Source organism: Hydra vulgaris, chromosome 08 (assembly GCF_038396675.1).
Source record: "Hydra vulgaris chromosome 08, alternate assembly HydraT2T_AEP".
NCBI classification, from domain to species: Eukaryota; Metazoa; Cnidaria; class Hydrozoa; order Anthoathecata; family Hydridae; genus Hydra; species Hydra vulgaris.
The window spans coordinates 64200001-64220069 of NC_088927.1; the positions used below are offsets into that span (position 1 = coordinate 64200001).

At 27.4% G+C, this 20069-nt stretch overlaps 1 protein-coding gene across 8 annotated transcripts in view; it reads right to left on the reverse strand.

Annotated features, from left to right (window-relative positions):
- LOC100205608 (polycystin-1-like protein 2) overlaps positions 1-20069 on the reverse strand; it is a 125778-nt gene that overhangs the window by 80323 nt on the left and 25386 nt on the right. For all 8 annotated transcript variants that reach the window (XR_010640299.1, XR_010640298.1, XR_010640297.1 and 5 more), the window contains exons 8-15: positions 19802-20003; positions 19390-19657; positions 17477-18667; positions 13112-13195; positions 12789-13031; positions 9065-9362; positions 8756-8956; positions 7144-7269 (exon numbers count right to left, since the gene is read on the reverse strand). Coding sequence is in view for 5 of the 8 variants with exons in the window: in XM_065804157.1 (XP_065660229.1) it covers positions 7144-7269; positions 8756-8956; positions 9065-9362; positions 12789-13031; positions 13112-13195; positions 17477-18667; positions 19390-19657; positions 19802-20003 (2613 nt within the window). In the remaining 3 variants the exon portion in view is untranslated. The remainder of the gene's footprint in view (positions 1-7143; positions 7270-8755; positions 8957-9064; positions 9363-12788; positions 13032-13111; positions 13196-17476; positions 18668-19389; positions 19658-19801; positions 20004-20069) is intronic.

Genomic DNA, 20069 nt, shown 5'->3' on the forward strand with positions numbered 1-20069 from the left:
CAATGATAAATCCATTTACTATTTAAAGCAAAGAACTACTCAATATCTCAACAGGTTCTATTGCTCCCACTGATATTGAATCTGATCTTCGTAATGCCAATGATATAGGTGATAAACAATTTACCTCATTCGTAAAAGAGAAACTGTTGTGTGAAGATCCTGATATATTTTCAACAATAAAGCAAAATAGTTTAAAAACATTTGCTAGCTTAAAGCAGGTAACAAAATCTAGGTCTTTAAATGGTAAACTAGTTACATTAAAGAATGACAGAGACTTATTTGTTAGGCTAGTGCTAATTGGTAAAGATAGAGAAGTCGATGTAAAGGCAATTATAGCATATTCATTGAGAGTGTATCCAGCCTTTATCGACAATCACAGGGTCACTTGTAAAAACATGTAAAGCCAAGTTAAAAAAATTTAATTGAATCAAAATGTAATGATATTGTGTGATATGTGATAATGTAATGTGAAATGTGATAATGTAAAGCCAAGTTACTAAATGTTATTGAATCAAAATGTAATGATATTACTGTGACCACTATTCCTACAGACAACGCGCTACTCATTGATGCTATGGCAATTTTACAAAGCTTAAAAGCAATAGCGGGCACATTCAAGGAGCTAGCAAATGAAGTACTTAAACAAGTAATACGATTAGCTGATTACCATAAGTCATCTCGTGTTAAATTTGTATCTGATTGCTACCCATTAATTAGCACAAAAAATGCTAAAAGAGCAAAAAGTGCACAATCCGGTGTACAAGCATTTATCATCTATAGTGCTACTCGACAGGTACCAAAGCAATGGAAAAAATTTATGTCTCTCGGACGAAATAAAGAGGAGCTAATAAATTTTCTATACATGTCATGGTGTGAGTGTAATCCACAAAATCTTGGCAACATAACTCTCTACGTAACACACACGAACTTGTGTAACAAAATTCAGTCAATTGACAACCTTATTGTTGTAAGTGAAGTTCATGAGCTTGCCAGTGACCACGAAGAAGCTGATACTAAGTTAATTTTATCACATGCATCACATGCGTCACTGCACTATCAAACTGTTGTTATTAGTAGTCCTGATACTGATGTATTTGTGTTTGCTCTGTCAACTTGCCTTCCGTCAACTATATACTTCAATTCTGCTGTTGGTAACAAACGCCGTATCATTAATATAAAAAAATATGAACCTGATTTTGGTAAAGATTTTTCGATTGCTATGACTGGCTTTCATTTGTTTACAGGTGACGATTTTTGTTTCTTTAGAAAATATTGTAATGTTTAGACGGGGTAAAACTATGAATTCAGATTTTTAAATTTATTCAAGTTTATATTTATAGTTGTTATTTAGGATGCGGTTCAACAAGTGCATTTTATGGAAAAGGAAAAGCAATAGCTTTCAAAGTCCTACGGAAGAAAGCAAAATATTTAGAAGCTTTTAAAATTCTAGGTGATTCAGTACCACCATCTGATGAACTAATAAATATGCTGAAAAAATATGTCTGTGATTTATACGGGGCTGAACAAGAAGAATCAGTTAATGTAGCTCATTACACATTATTTAAATCTGGTAAATTTAGCAAAGAAATGTTGCCACCGAATAAAGATTCGCTTGTGCAACACATAAAAAGAGCTAATTATGAAGCTTTTATAAGAAAAAGATCACATGTAGCATTGATTAATCCACCAAGTCTTTTTGGAAATGGTTGGTTTAATGATCAAGGTTCCATTGCCATATCTTGGATGGAATCGCCTGCTGCACCAGATTTGGTGCTTGATTTTGTTGAATGTTATTGCCGTGGTGATTGTTCCACAAAAAGATGTTCATGCAATAATTGCTTAACATGCTTATAATTTGCACAGATCTTTTCAAATGTAATGTCTGCAACAATAACCATCCCAATGAGGAGGATGATGAATAGTCAGACAAACTATCCGAGTCAGAGTCCGATTGCGATAGTAATACGGAATAAATGTTTAATTTTTTTTTATTATATCATTGCTATTTTTATATTTTCGGACATTGAACTGTGAGATAAGCATTAACAGTAGTAATGAAAATAAAAAATTCGGTTATAATAATATTTATGTTTTAAATACAATACTCTTTTGAAGCAGAGCATAAATGGCAATTGATAATTATCCTAAGAAAACAGCGCACAAAAATACAAAGGTGTAAAAGTCAGGTTACCCATGTCATAAATTGTCCAAAATTTTATATAATATTGGCAATTTATTGAGGAATACACTAACAAAATTTGAAATCACAAATATTATTTATTTGGGGGTAATTAAACAAAAAGCAGACTTAGGTTTTTTTAGTTAGTTGAAACCGTATCAGGATGGTTTTTATATACGGCAAATGTTTGACCTCAGTTATCCGGTTACTGTGACTCTAAAAATCTGGGATCTTTTGGGTATTATATCAGGTCATTTAGATCTTCAAAATAACGCTTTCGAAAATTAGTTACTAAATGTGTCTAACGAAACCCTTTTTCTAGAAGACTTTTCTGTTAACAGATGTCGGCCTATAAGTTTATGAATAAAATAAAATCAAGCTTATCAATTAACTCTTTTGTGTTAATTGATATAGAATGAGTAATAAACATCCTTTAAAAAAAAATTAAGGTACTCTATAATAGAGTTTCACTTCCTCTATTAAATTATATATCAAACATACCGGTAGCACTTTTATTTTATTTTTATTTTAAGTATTTTCTTACATATATGTAAACAAAAATGAGTGCGTCTAAATATATGAAAACCACTTTATATATATACAGGGTGGGCCAAAAGTCACTGACTCTTTTTATTTTATATTTTTTATTTCTTAATTTTTTTTATTTTCTTAATATTTTTTATTTTTTTCAGATCCTGGAAATTAATTATGGAGAAATTTAGTATCGCCCAATGCACACAAATTGTAAAATTTTAATATCAAAATCAAGGCTCAATAATTCAAACCCAAAGAGCTTATCGAAGGCATTTCAATGTGAGAGATGCTCCTAGTAGGAATGCAATTAAGAGCATGGTTAAAAGATTTGAAGATCAAGGAGCTGTAAGTGATCTGCCACGATCTAGAAGACCTAAAGCCGTTTGTACAGATGAAAACAAAGAAAGGATACATGAAAATCTTGAAGAAAATCCAAAAACTTCCACCCAAAGATGATCATTGAAACTTGGAATTTCTTTAACATCTTTAAGAAGGGTTATGAAAAGTCTAAATATTTATCCATACAAAATGCAACTCATCCAAGAATTGAAGCCACAGGACTTTCAGCCTAGACTACAGTATGCCGTTCAATTACAAGAACTTGCTGAAAATGAACTAAATTTTTTGGATAAACTAATCATGTCTGATGAAGCCCACTTCCACCTAAATGGGTTCGTCAATAAACAAACTGTTGCTTTTGGGCAACAGAAAACCCAAGAGCTGTGCACCTGTAAAGTGCACTGTATGGTGCGCAATAACTTCAAATGAAATTATCGAGCCATACTTCTTTGAAGATGATGATGAAAATGCTGTGACTGTGACAGAAAAGAGGTACAGAGCAATGCTTAAAAATTTCTTATGGCCAGCAATTGAAAATTGAGTTGGAATGTGGTTCCAGCAGGATGGAGCAACAGCTCATACTGCAAGAGAAAGCATGCAATTACACCAGCAACGTTTTAATGGAAGAATTATTTCTCGATTTGGTGATGTCAATTGGCCATCTCGTTCTCCTGATCTCACTAGCCCAGACTTTTTCTTGTGGGGATATCTTAAGGAAAAGGTTTATGCCAACAAGCCGCAATCTTTAATGGAGCTAAAGGAAAACATCATTAGAGAAATAAGAGAAACAAGCCCATAAACTTTTGAAAAGGTTATGGCAGAGGTAATCGAAAGAGCTGCAATTTGTGAAGCAGAAAATGGAAGGCATATGCAGGATGTTATTTTTCACACTTAACGATAAAGTTTCTAAAGCTTACTAAAAGTAAATTTGTGATAAGAATAAAATTAAATTTGTGATAGAAAATCAATTTCCATCACCTTGACTTTATGATACTAAAATTTCATGCATATAAATGTTAAAATAAAAAATTTATTTAAAACTGAAATGGTTCAGTGACTTTTGGCATACCCTGTGTATATATATATATATATATATATATATATATATATATATATATATATATATATATATATATATATATATATATATATATATATATATATAAATATAAATATATATATATATATATATTTTCAGGGCGCCAGCTAGAAATAAATGTTACATCGCGTTTTTGCCATATTGGGAACTTTTATTGTTGTTGTTCTAGAAAATGTTGGGAATTTTCTAGAAAAGGTCCTAAAAAACTCAAAAAAACACCGTAAAAAAAAAAATATATATATATATATATATATATATATATATATAATCAAGATTATCTAACCACCATAGGAGTCAACATAAATATGAGACCATTTTGCTCTATTTGTTAAGGAAGTTTGTGTGTTTTTAAAATGAGATTTCAAATTTTTTAAATTAAACAAAGGTGACAACTTTTTGAAACTGGTTTGTATCACAAAATATTTAACAAAAACTCAATTAAAATAATAATAATTAAAATATTCTAGTATGTCAAACATCAAAACCATAATTGGTTCTCACAATAAAAATATATTTATACAATGATAATAATGTAGAGACAAAAAAACCGCACTTCATTAATAAATTTGCTTGCCTGTTGAGTAACACATGTCTATTTTGTAACATTGTATATTAAGCAACAGTATGTTCTAATAAACCTAAATACAAAGACAAAGTATATATTGGCTCAAGCGCAAGCTCATCTAAATTTAATTATGCAAACCATTTAAAATCATTTAACAACAATATATATAAATACAACACAGAACTTTCCAACTAAATATGTGAGTTAAAAGAAAGTGATTTGGTACCATCTAATTAATGGAAAGTTGTTAGGTGTTGCCACACATACAGCCCGGTTTCAAATATTTGTCATCTTTGTTTAAATCAAAAATTGGAAAGTTAATTTTATAAAGGCAAAAACTTACTTAACAAGCAGGGCAAAATGGTTTCTATGTGCAGGCACAAAAACAAATTTCTGTTGTCCTCCTTTGACACTCGTGATTAGACAACCATTATGGCATCTAATTTTTTCTTTTGTTAGATCTAATGCTGCAGAGATGTCAGAACTCATTTCATTGTATTGATGTTTTTTTTAATTTATGAATTTGTATTTTAGGGCTGATGATTGCCTACAAGGCATGAAACATCAAGTCTTATTAATGGTTGCTTTTCTTCATTTTAATTTATTATATGTATTTTTATATCAAATGAGATTCTGTGAATCTCATCTGATATAAAATCAGTTATACTGATCAGTTACTGATACAAAACCAATAATAGGACTTGATGTTTCATGCCTACAAGGCATGAAACATCAAGTCCTATTAATGGTTGCTTTTCTTCATTTTAATTTATTATATATATTTTTATATCAAATGAGATTCTGTGAATCTCATCTGATATAAAATCTTGTGATCTTCAATGAAACAAAAAAACTTAAACACACAACTTTAAACAAGTCTTAGAAAAGTAGCAGAAAATTAGACAAGTCAAATTTTTACATTGCTCTTCAGTAGACTTCATAAGAATCATAAGAACTACAATCTAACTGTCTTGGTTGCTTTGGTCACAGACCTCTTTCTAGAAGACTGAAAGTTAGATTTTTGAATGTCGTGTATTATCGCAGATAATGCTTCAAATAACAAAAAGATTTTTCAAACTAACACTTGGATTTCTTATTTTATTTATAATCATCACCTGATATAAATAAAACATGATCCAAGTGTTAGAGATAGTTATAAGATAGTAACAGACTTCAAAACATTATATTTGCTTTTATAGAATTGACTAAGCTCATGCACCTACTTGTAAAAAGCATCTTTTTTCTAAAAGTTAATAAACTCATTTGTGATAAACCTTCTACATGGAATACCACATTCAATATGCTCAAATATTTCTTGAGGTTGTATATGCTGTTCTACTTGAGGACAGAAAAAAAGGATTACTGAATCCTAATTATTCTTTTTGCCATTATCTTTAAAAAAATTAGTCACAAAAAAATGACTCTTTATTTGCCCATGAGAGAAAGAAAAAATACAAAATGATCTTCTTCATCCCTACGATGATTAGCAGCTGCAGGTTTTGAATGCTGCAACTTACTTAGATCAAAAACTTAAGAAATCATATGTTTTGGTTTCTTGTAAAGATGATGTAAAGCAGGATATTACAAATAAAATAAAAAATACAACTATTTTTTCATTTTAGTGTTTGAGCACCTGAGAAAGAACCACAAGAGAAATTTTAAAAATGAAAAAAATGTTTCTCATTGATCAAATGCCTGAAATTAATACGGAAGATGATCCAGGATTTATCACACTTCAAATGATGAAATATTGGAAAGAATGATATACTGCTATATAAGATTGTTTGTTTCCATTTTCAATATTTTTATTTCCATTTCTATAGATTTAAGTTTTTTTTAAATAACTTGATAGGAACATTATAAGCATTTTTTAAACATTAAAACTAAAATAATTATTTTATGTTTTATAACATAACTGACTCAATGGGAAATCCATAGAGTCAGTTATGATAGTCACATCATGGGAACAGTTGTATTATGGGTATCAGTTGTATAAGTTTTCAATAGGACAATTATGTATTTTTGTTAATTCTTTTTTTAAACTGTATATAACTATGATTATCTACAAAACATTCCTGCCCACAAACTAAAATTGTATCAAATTGTAAAAATTGTATTAATAACTATACTTATATGTTAATCATTCTACATCACATAATTATATTTATATACTACTTGCTGGACATTGCATAATTATATTTTTTTATTAATCATTCTACCTTGCATATTTATACTTATTTGGTAATTATTTTACACTGCATAATGACATTGACATGCTAGTAGTTCTACCTTGCAAAATTATATTCATATGGTAATAGTTCTGATTTGTATCAAATTTGATTATAAAAAATGGCTTTCTCAACTGTGGTACTAACTCTGCAATCTAGTGGAGATGAATTAAATAAAAAAATAAAAATTAAAAAATACCTGAGATTGAGGAACCAATTCTTTTGGTTTATGTGATAACAAAGTTAAAGCATCACTTATGGACTTGAAAAAATTTAAATTGTTGATAGGAGTTTTGCTGAGCAAATCAATCATTTTTGTACGTAACTATTAAATAAACAAACAAACTTAGAAAAAAAATTGTAATTAAAAAAAAGAAATAAAAAAAACAAGTATATATAAAAACTTTGTCTAAAGAATATATGAAAAAACATAAAAAGATAATTATTAGCTAATTTAAATTACTGTAAAATGTTTTATTTTAGCAAGCACTTTGATGCTTGCTCACTGACACACACCTAAATACTTCTTTTCATTTGTTTTGAATGCGTATTTTAGTGCTTGCATAAAAAAAAGGAATAACATTTTTATGATCATAACATGTTTTGCTTTTTTTCATCAAATAATTTGATTAAATATCGCCATAACTCAAAACTTGTGCATTGTTATCAAGTTATAATAACTTAAAACTAATACATTGTTATCAGGTTTTAATAACTTAAAGCTCAAACATTATTATAAAGTTATAATAAGTTAAAACTCATACATTGTTATCAAGTTATAATAACATAAAACTCAAACATTGTTACCAAGTTATAATAAGTTAAATTCAAGGAATCTTAAATATTATTTTGATTGCAAAGCTATTAAGTTAAAAACTAAATATGCTAATTTTATTTTGAAATTTCATAATTCGTTATTCAAATTTTTTTTGAATAATGAATAATAAAATATTCTCATAATGGGAAATGGATAAAGAAAACACTAAGTGACAATGATAAAAAACGCAAAGAGAAATTATTTTCTCTTTGCGTTTGAAATCGTGCATATTAGCATAATGAGCCTCTACCAAGAACTTTTTTATATCCTCATTAAAATATCTATTCTAACACTAAATATTTCATAACAGTAAACATAATAATAAACCACTTAAATAATCTTAAACACAGTGGTTACACATAAAAAGTTTCTTAATCAAAATATTTTTATTTTAAATCTAAATTTAAATTTAGCTGCTGTAAACAACATGATTTGACACTTTCATAAAAGGCAAATAATTGCATCATTGTATAATTAAATTTAGAATTAAGTCAAGAATTTATGTTTATTAAAATAATTAATAAAATAAATTCGTAAACAAATCTTTAATTCAATAATAATTATTATAAATGAAAATTTTTAATAACATTTAATTTTTTCAATATCATTTTTTATTCTATTTACCTTCACTAGGTCAAGGGATATCACCTTAGTCAATAATTTGAGTGTTTTACTGTTAGGGAGATAGTATGGATTGAAGTCAGGACTATATTTGTAACTATTTGAAATTTTATTTATCAATTTATAGCAAATTAGAATAACCATTACATAAAAACAATTTATATTATTTTTTTAAATTGTAAACAATTTTTAAAAAATTGGATGAATTCATATTTAATTGTATAAATATGTTTTAAGTTATTAAAAAATATATACATTTAAAAGTTACAAGCGTTTAAAATTTTATCAAATGCTTACATTAAAAACATTTCTTTAAAAGTTCATAAATGAATATCTAGGCATTCTTTTAAGTTTACTTAATAAATTTGCTTACATGTGAATGAGATTCTTGATTTCCATTGCCAGTATCTTCCAATTCATTTAAAGGTGATGCATTATTTTTGTAGTAACTTGGTACTATTTTGTTAATAGTAGAACTAACTGCTTGAACAATATTAGTAATAACTTGCACATCGGTTAAACTAACTCCCATTACCAGTTCTAGTAAATTTATAGGCTTATTACTAGGATGTACCTGTATGTGAGAAAATTTTACTTTAAAAATATAAACTTGTTTAATTTATTCAATAACATTTATTGGTTACCTTATTTTTATAAAAAAAATTTAAAAAATTTTTTATACCTTAATCCAAAGTTTATATTTTGTGTACGCATTGTATTTACCACATACATCAATGATTATGCTAATATTGTAATCATTATTTTCATAACCTGGACCCATTATGAAATTAATTAGGCTTGGTTGTTCAGTAGATGCAATATTTATAAGAGGATAATTAACCTTTGATGAAATGCTATATCTTAATTGCTGTGATGGATTGTCATCATAAGAAAACTTGTAGCTCAAAAAGCCATCAGAATCTCTCCAACCTTTACACATAAGTTTGAAAATTGTCTCAAGAGCAAAACCTTCAGTTGGACTGTTATAATCAAATTATAAATATATAAAATGCCATGGTATCTTATGCAAAAAGAAATAAATAAAAAAATAACTAATAATAACGATTTACTCATAATTATTAAAGAAACAAAACTAAATACTCATTTTATGTATCAACAACATATTTAATTCAAAATGACTATTTACAAATAGAAAACAAATAAAATTTGTGTATACTGAGTAACACAGAGATCATAGGCATAGGATTTTACTTTTTGCAGATTTGGATCAAACTATTTGGTGAGAGTTGAAAATCTATACTAATATATAAGAAGCCTTTTCAATAAGCACAAAAACATAATTCTTTTAAGTAAAATGTATTTATATGAAAAGAGGCACGCATAACTCAATATTGTGATGGCAATTTAAAAGAGGGAGATGGTTTAATTGCTCATTGTAGAATGCAAATAGGCCTTAAGCCTAAAATGACAAAAAAAAGAGTGCTCATAATTTTTAAAGTCATTTTTTTGAAAAGCCTTAATGAATCCTACTTCCAACTACTGACAGATGATTAATTTTTCGATATTTGCTAAATATTCAGTGGTTTGTGTTGGTTTAAATCAGGTCTTAAATCCCGTTATAACACAATTCAGAGTTTTATAGTAAAGCTGGTGGTAGTGATGCTCTGGAGTCATAGCAAAGTATGGAACTCCACTTCACTTCCAGTGAATTGTGATGTAATCTTACATCTTTGTGGCATCTCTGATTTGTCAACTACTACATTCTGCTGCTACAACAGCCTCATCCCATAAGACTTTAATCATAAGATAGACTTACATCACTCTAGGCTTCTTTAAACATCTTTATTAGTGCATTAATGGTATTTTTTGCTTTTCAAAAAATGAGCTGCATGTCTGAATTGTTTTTCAATAAAAGTTTATCCTTGTAATTTGCTTAAAACAGTATATTTTGAAAAAAACACTATTACAAGAAAAATTTACCTCGGAGTGCTGTATTAGCATCCTTACTTACCATGAACATCCTGGGCGAAATTTCCAATTTAAAAAATGTGTTGAACTTAGGGGGCATTGTTAAAGTTTGTACCCAGTAAAACCACTGATTAAAGACACCCCCTCCCTCTCCTCCTTCCCCTTTGTATGCAACCATTTGATTTTAATGACACATCCATCTTCTGCATGCGTATTCATTATTTATTACAAAATTACCCCCTTCCCCTATTTTCCAACAAAAAAAATTTTTAAAGCATTGAAAACAAAAAAAACTTTTAGTTAATTTGATATTACTTTGTTACACCATAATATTGATTTTTTAAACTCATAAAGTTCAATGCTTTTGTTAAAAAGTATTGAACTTTAAGAGTTTATGATGAAAAAAAAAGATTTTTATTATAAACTCATGAGTTTACAATAAAATAAATTTTTAAAAGAGTAAAAAAGAACAAGAAAAAATCAAACAACATACGTACTTACTGACTTAAACACACCCCATTGTAGACATTTGTATATTTTTGTGTAACCACCCCCCTCCTTAGCTGTGTTTTCAGAATGATTTACAAAATCCTCAAATCAGTTGACAATGAATAAATATTGAGATAAGTTACTGATAATAAATATAATGAATGGTTTTCTTAGGATTCATTGAGTGGGGCAAAATGACTGCAGTGACTATCAAACTTTTACATCCTTTACCATACAAAATTTATTGAAACATGTCACGTGTTTTGGAGACTTATGGACAAACGATTGGGTTATATTCATTATATTCCATTATATTTTTAAAAGATTCTTGTGCTACCAAGTTGATAATATGAGCGTAAAACAAATAAAAATCCATGAATATTTCCAGATATGTTAGACAATTCATCAAAATATTGGCCCCAACAATTCTATATTAACAGGATAAGTCGACACAAAACATCCTTCAAACAGTTCAATAAAGTGGCGCTCTTAATGTTTGTCAGTTTGGATAAATTCCATAAAAGCTCCTCAATTTTAAATTTTTCATTAACATGCCAAATGCAAATCAAAATTTGTTCTTTTGAAAACATATCTGCTGTTTCCTTGGCCATCAAAATGTAGAATTGTGAATCCCTTATACTTTCCTGTAGCTTACAAAGCATAAGCAAAGTGTTGTCTCCTTTTCAATTTCAGGTGAGAGCTACTTTTACTTTTGAGCACAATTTCAACCATTTCTTTAATTCCAGAGAACTGTCTGCTTGTAGTTTTCGTAGCATATGAAAGTTTGAACTATTTTTATCCTTTTTAAGAATGGCAAGGCCATTCTTAAAAACTTTATCATATTGAAAATATTCTTAAAATTACTATCATATTGAGAAGAAAAATTTAGTAATCCAGTAGACTAAATAATATTATGATTGATAATTAATCTAAATTTTTCTCAAAGGAAATAAGCAACTACCAAATAAAGTAGAGTTGTAAATATTTTAGATAAAGCCATACAATTATCCATCATTTTATTAAATTGATGGTGATTTAGTTGCCGGATAATGATCGGTCCTGATGATGCTAAGGCAATCATACTAACAGATACCCTAATAAGCTCAGATTGTTAGTGAGAGGCAACAACTTGTAAAATTTTCTTCCAATTAAAAAATCCATTTGAAATAAATGTTTCATACAAGTCTTTTTTTCTTGAATGACAAGGTAAAGGCATTCTAATATGGGTAGGTTTGATGCAGGTGGAACAAAATACTTTGTCTTTCTTGAAGTCATGTAAAAATTTTCTTCCTTTTTTTTGCTCTAAAAAATAAAGCAACTCAATAACAGGATTTGAGTCAGTTCCATCATCAGACTTAATAAAGTATAAACTGTAATGAGTATTTTCGTGGAGGTTGGACCTATTTTCAAAAACTCTGATAATCTAATTTCAAAAACTCTGGTGAGCAATCTGACTCATTTAAGTACTGTCCTATTAGTCTTCTTCTTATCATAAGTACGGTTTTTGAGATGTACAGAAAACATTCTGAGTCGCTTTCAAAAAGAAGTTCAGCTGCATTTAACCTCACTTTAAATAATTGTGTTTCAAATTGTTCAGCTGCATTTAACCTCATTTTAAATAATTGTGTTTCACATAACAAAGTTTATATTCTATAGAACATTTATGCCTAAGCATAATTGTTCTATAAAATATAAAACCACAAAAAGAAACTATTATGCTCAAATAATTAAATTCAGATTTGTCCGATAACTTTTGCACCTGTTATATTGTGATTTTTATTTTTTACTAATTATTGAATGTATATATATATATATATATATATATATATATATATATATATATATATATATATATATATATATATAAATGTATATAATGTATACATATTTTTACATACAAATATATATATATTTTGGAAATTAGTTAAACAAATTGAAAAAAAAATGTTTTCAAAGGAAAAAACTCATAAGGATAGATTGATACTCACTAAATGTAACAAATCCCTGAAGATGGACGAGAGCATGTAGCTTTTGTAAATTTAAATGCAATGTGTTTTAATGAATCAGCAAAACCAACATTTAATGTAAATGTGTAGTTTTTTGATTCAAGCAGAATGTCTTTATTAATTACAAGGCTAGGAGTCAAGAAACCAGTTAATGTAGCACCTTTAGACATAACTTCTGAAGGAACATTTCCTGTATCATCTGTTATCCTCCATTCTGCTATTAGCCTGAAAGATTAACAGCATAAATGTCATGATTTAACATATAAATTAATTTTTCATTTTATTAAATAAATTGAATAACATACTTTTGAGAACCACAATCTTCACATACATATGAATAAATTACTGGCTCCATAAAATTAAGTTTTGAATCGCAGTTTGACATGCACCTATTAAATACAAAAATGCAAAGTTATTATAACATTACTTTTAAAATATATACTTGACTAATAAATTTTTTTTTTTTTTAAATATATACCAAAGATATATCTTAGAATACCATATATCAAAGAATAATCTGAAGAACAAATATTTTATCAATAATCTAGAGTAAAAAAAAATTAGAAAAAATAAAACTTTCAAAGTTCTTTAAAAAATTTTTTTTATAAGTTTTTAAAGAACTTTGAAAAATAACAATTCATATATAAAATTTTTGCTATCCTTCACACCACTTTTAAAAAACAATCTGGTGAAAAAAACAATTTAATTGTTTTTTATTTAATATCTTAAAATATTTATATCTATTTTATTTTATTTAAACAAACTTTTTTGTTTGGTGAAACTTTTAGTACAGTTTTTATTACGAGTGTAAATAAAAACTTTGAAATAAATTGCACTCAGCAATCCTTACTATCTTTAACAGCAGATCTAAAATTGACTCCTCTAACTACAGATCAACCTCATTCAAATCTGTCCCTTGTAGAAAAACAGAGATAATAGTTAAAGCCAAGGTAATGCAGTACCTAACTTCAAAGAAACTTTTTCTTAGAATGCCAACATGGTTTTTTAAATAAAAAATCAAGTGTCAAAAACATTTTAGAAAGGATAGACTTTTTGACCCACAGTATATCTTTAAATTGCATAGACTATGGATCCTTCTTTTACTTTGCCAAAACCTTCAATAAGGTCCTTTATAAAAGACTTCTCCTAAAACTGGAGGTCTATTGCATTAAAAGAAACCTTTTCAACTGGATTAAAACTTTTCTCTTCAACAGAACCCAATGGATCATACTGGGTGACACTTCTGTATGGGAGCGAGCCACCAGTAGAGTTCCACAAGGTTCTGTGTAAGGGAAGTTATTTTATTTTCATAAAAGATCTTTCCTTGCATATCAGTAATGAAATCTTTTGGAAAATTTATAATACCAAAGTTCACAGCACAAGCAAGTTTCAATGAACCCAAACTTGACTAACATAACTAAATCCAGTTGACTAATGCAATCAAACTTGACTAAAACAACTAAACCCAGTGAGCATAAACTTAACTAATGCCACTAATTATCAAGAAATGCAAAGCCATGGACTTTAACCAAATGATCAACTTTAAGAACACTCTATGACTAAATACAATCAACAAAGCAATTGAACTACGACATCCTCTAAAAAAATCTTGGCATCGACAACTCTAGTGGTCTTAAATTCAAAACCTAATCCCTCATTGTGACTATTAAAGCTGAGAAAATGATTATTATACTAAAAAATATCTTATTAAATATTTAAGAAAAAAGTTATAATATATAAAAGTATAGGAAGACAATATAATATTATCTAATATATATTTACCCAGGTCACTGATTCCCTGATTCCCTGAAAGTGTAACGCTAACAATGCTTAAGTATTAATCATTCGGAAGTTATTTTATTTAAAAGCCTGTTAATTGTTTTAAAAGTATCATGCGTCAAAACAAATTCATTTTATTTAAACTTTATTAACTTTTCAAGATACAATATTGTAGGGTGTAGTGGTTAATAAATTTGATTGTGGTACCTGAGCTCCAGGTTCAATTCCTATTGGAGTTGGTTTTTATTTTAGAATGTTTTTTATTAATTAACTAATTAATGCAAATATATTAATAATAATAAATATTAATATAATTAAAGACATGGCGGTTAATAAATAGTAAAGTAATTCAGTTAATAAATAACATAAATGCCTGTTACATAAATGTCTCGCTTTCAAAGAAAAAAGTTTTTGTTAATGCTCTTACTTTTGAGTCCTTAATACAAGGAGGGAGGGGGATAATAAAAGGGGGAGTGGGATAGATCTAATAAACGGGGGGAGGGGGTTAATAAAAGGGGGAGTGGAATTTTTTTATGATACAATGTAAGCATTTTTTATAAAAAAGTTTTATTCATAAATCCAAACTAATATTTTTTTACAATATACGCTTAAAACTATTAAATTCTAGTGTGGCTTGTGGTCAAATGTACGTTTTCGAACAGCTGTTTTAGCATAACTTTAATAGGATTTAATGTGGTGAATTGAGATTTACCAGGTCAGCGATTTTTAAAGCCGTTTACACTGAAGGTTTTTGTTTTTATTGGTGACTGAAAGAATTATTTTCTAATTTTTAAGGCCAATTTTCACTGATTTTTTATTTTTTTATTTCGAGGTATACATTTTTTGCTGACAACAATTAAAAATTAATAAATGGGGAAGAGGGAGTCTTAAAAAGCTTGGGGTGGGTGGGAAAATTTTCCAAAAATGTATAAACATCCCCCTTCCCTTTTCTTGGAGACTGGATAGTAATATAGTTAATAAAGAAATTTTTTATTGAAATTTTTCAACTTAAAATTTTTTATTTCTAACTTTTGTTTTAAGTCATTTAAAGTTTTAATTTTAATTATTTTTCACTTATAAACACTCATTAGGTATGCATATTATATATAAGATTTATTTCCTTGACCAGCTTCACTCCACTTCTCAAAATAATTATCATTTACAAGTGTAAATTTTTCATTTACAAGTGTAAATTTTTCATTTACAAGTGTAAATTTTATCATTTACAAGAGTAAATTTCAATAATAGGATAATAAATCATATGACAACTCATAAGAATAGTGATCGAGATAAGTATTAAATGTTAAATTTGAATGTTATTTAATGATTTGGTAAATTTGAATGTTATTTAATGATTGTTAAATATTATTGTTATTAATGTTATTTAGTGATTTGGTTGTTGTCGTTGTTATTGTTTTTATTATTGCTGATATTGTTGTTGATGTTGTTGTTTTTGAAGTTTTTTTGAAATAAAATTAACTGTTATGTATTTTTATTAGTCTCAACATACACTGCAGTACCAACATAACATACTACATATCAACAGGAAATGAAAAATGGAAATAGACAACTTTAATTCAAGTCTTTTTTTTTTTTTTGTCAATTTTATAAACAAAATTTTTTTTTTTTTCGAAATCTAAGATATCTTAAAAACCTCTTATATCCAAAAAATGGATGAACAAAAATAATATTTTATAATAATTTTGAGCTTAAAAAGTTTTATAAACTTTTATAAATTATAAATAATTTATAAAGAAGTGAAGGGTTGTTGGATACAAAAATGTTTGTTGGATACAAAAACAAACATTTTTCAAATCAAGATTTACAAGGTTTGTAAGATATTACCAACATTACTAACAATAAGACCAACAATATTATGTCTATTGCTAAAAAATATAAGCTAACGACCTCTCTACAATGCAAAAAGTTGTTTTTTTAAAGTTATTTTCTAACCTCTTACTGTCAGTTGGTCTTATTGTCTTGAAAAAAATGACACACTTCTAATGATGTCTGTTTTTGTTTCAAATAAGTGCAAGATTCTATGAATTTATTTAAAACTCATTATAACCAATGATATACAGAGTTTCAACAAAACAAACAAAAGATGGTTTTCCTAAAAAATACTATTACAGTTAATGCTATCCTTTTTTATAATGCATACTCATTGGATGCGTTAAGATTTTTTCTAGATGTTAAAATATTTTTTATTTTCAAACCTCGACACTTTCTATTCATACTTTTTGAATTCACACAATTCACCTCTTTAAGTTTTTTGCTCCTTAACAATCAAAAAACCTAATTGTTTTATATTTAATTAAATTAAAAAAATTTCAGTTAATTTTTATTTTTACCTTATTTGAAACTTGTTTCAATAGCAGTGTTAAATAGTTGTTAACATTTTTTTAAAAATACTTGGAATTATTTTAAAAAAATTAATTAAAAAAATATTTCTTATTAATTTTGATTCACTCCCAACAAGGCTGGAAGCAACCACTACAAAGTATTAAGAGTTGCTAGAAAACAAAGAATAGAGTTAAAGAGCCAGGAAATGGTTGACAGAAGACTTGAAAAGTTTTAGGTTGAATGAGTCAGGAAAACATGAAGATGGGAAAGAGTTTCAAAGGGTTGAACTGCATTGAAGTAAAGAAACTAGACTTGCATGCTCCAAAAAAAGCTTTTAGATCATGCAGGGACAGATACAGTAAAATAATGAGATTTGCTGAATAAAAGTTAAGGGAGAATGAGTTTTGGTTGGCGGAATTAGATGACGGAACTAATTTTAATACTTAGTATACTGAATAAAAAATCAAATAACTGAAACATATAAACTAAGCTCAAAGAACAAATAAAAAAATAACAAACTATAGAAAAAATAGAATGTTGAAGCTTACCTTGCAAAAATAGTTGGAAGGTCACCGGAAATAACTTCAAGTTGTTGGCTAAAACACCCTGATTTATTTACATGCATTGAATCTAAGTTATTTCCTGCATACTTTGTCCCACAAACTTCAATATGATAACTTATACCTTCTAAAAACTGTTGTGTACTAAAAGTAACCTCAGAAGTAAAGGAAGAAATGCTAATCCAATTTTGATTAAAGCATGTGTCACTAGAAAAATTCAAGTTCAAAGTTTTATACCTTTCCATAACTTTTTGAGCAGCTGAGAAATTTGAAGCAACTTTACATTTCCAATTAAAAGTGATATTTATTATTCCTGCAATAGGATCATCTGGATCAAAACTTGACTTAGCACTTATCGTAAAGTTTTGGTAGGAAATACCATATCTATTATTCTTTCTATATTTTATAGAAACAAAAAATCCATTATCAATTTCCATATAAAGTGGCGAAAATGTAACATTTAAGTATGCAGCATAAACATTTGAAACATCTCCATAGTTATACTGTAATGATAGTTTATACAAACCTATATCAAGTGAATTTTTTGCAATTGTGTAAGTAACTTTTTGTGGAGATAAAAAACCAAAAGTAACTGTAGAGGTTGAAATAGCACCTGCAAGATTCCATTCAAAACTGTAATTTTCAAGTGGACACACTTTGCTAATATTTTCAACAACTGCTGTAATATTTGCCCCAACACTTCGAATAATGTTCACTGGACTGGAAATAGTTCCATAAAAAAAACTAACTTCAGGTGCTGAACAGTACCTCACTTCTACCTTAATCAAGGTGTATGAAGTCTGCAATAAGTTATAAGATGTAACATTAACAGTGTATTTACCTTCTTTATAATACATATGTTCTACTTGAAATAAAACAGGATTCCAATTCATTGTTTGATTTTTAATCTCATAAGTACTATCTCCCCAAACAACTTTGTATAAAATAAATGATCCTGAATTTTGATTTATATTCAAAATTAAACTTTTGCTAAGATGTAAATACACATACCCATTTAGTGAAACATTTGGAGTTGTTATAACATTCAATCTAGACAATGGGCAAAAAACAGTTAAGTCTGTAGAATTAAAAAAAATTGCAGTGTTTAAAATTCCAATTGTGTTTGCAAAAATATATCTGGCACTAGCATTGATGGTAAAGTTATTGCATACAGAATATCTAAATTTAATAAAAATTATAATAAATCTTCAAATGTTAACTTACAACTACATTGTAAATATCCATTTATAAAATTTAAAAGTTTAATTAATTGCAAATCAATTTTTACATTATTACAGCCGGCATTTTAAAGAAACATACTTTATGCATTTTACAATATTGCAGCCCGTGTTTTAAAGTAAAATAATTTATGCATTTTACATGCACAATTTTAAGTCAAAGTACATATAATTTTGTTAATGTTAAAACTATTTTATTGAAAAATATTAAAATTGTTTAAAGATTAGGCAAATTTTAAAGTTAAAAACATTACGTTATTGTTAATTTGTAACTGAAACTATTTCTTAACCACACCCAAGAAGCATTTTTAACATTTTGTCTTTGATTATATAAAACTAATTATTCAATTAAAATAATAAAACGACAATATAAATTGTAAATCAAAAATTGAAAAATTAAATATTAAAAATTAATTAAAAAATAAGACATAATGTTCTCATCTCAAGTTAAAATCATTATTTTCATTACTTTAATAAAAATGATTACAATAAATTTATAAAAATTATTGTATCACTTTTATTATTGATAGTCGGACAAGGCATCAAAAATAATAAAATAAAAATAAAAAAAAAGAAACAAAGTTTATTAGTAATAATTTATAAATTTTTATGAGAAACATCTATAAACTTATATAATTCAATTAAAAGTGAAAAAAAAAATACTTATGTGCAACAGTGTAAATAAAACCATTAACCCGAGTCGCATCAATACTTGTAATATTTATAACTGGTGATGAATCACCAAAATCAACTGTCAACTCCACATTACTTCCATTAAATATTTGTATAGTTGCATTAAATTCCCTATCTTGTAGCTGATTTTTTTCAACATACAAATATATTCTACTTATTTCTGATAATATAGAAATATCAATTGAAGTATTTATTGAATTAAGTGTATTGGCAGCTGTCAAAAACACAGTGTAAACACCTAAAAACACAATGTTAACACCTAAAAAAATTACAAGTGTCAAATGTTTGTAGTCAGTTGCTAGTTAAACTGTAAAACCTTTTAAAAATTAATTTTTAATGATAATTTTAATTATTAAAAAAATTATTGGAAAAAATATCTTGCCTAGATTAGTGAAAGCATGACTAAATTGATTTTCATTAGATGCGTTTCTAAAATAATTAATTTTAGGAATACTAAATGCGTATGTAACATCTGATCCACTGTCTATTTCAGCTTTCAAAGTTACCAATGTATTAGGCTTGTACCCTGCCACAAACTTTGATACTGGCAACTGTTGAGCAAACCGCAAACCAGAAACAGGAACCTGTATTTTTTTTTTTAATTTATAAGTAGTTTATTGTTTTATTAAAACTAAAATGTAACACTAAAA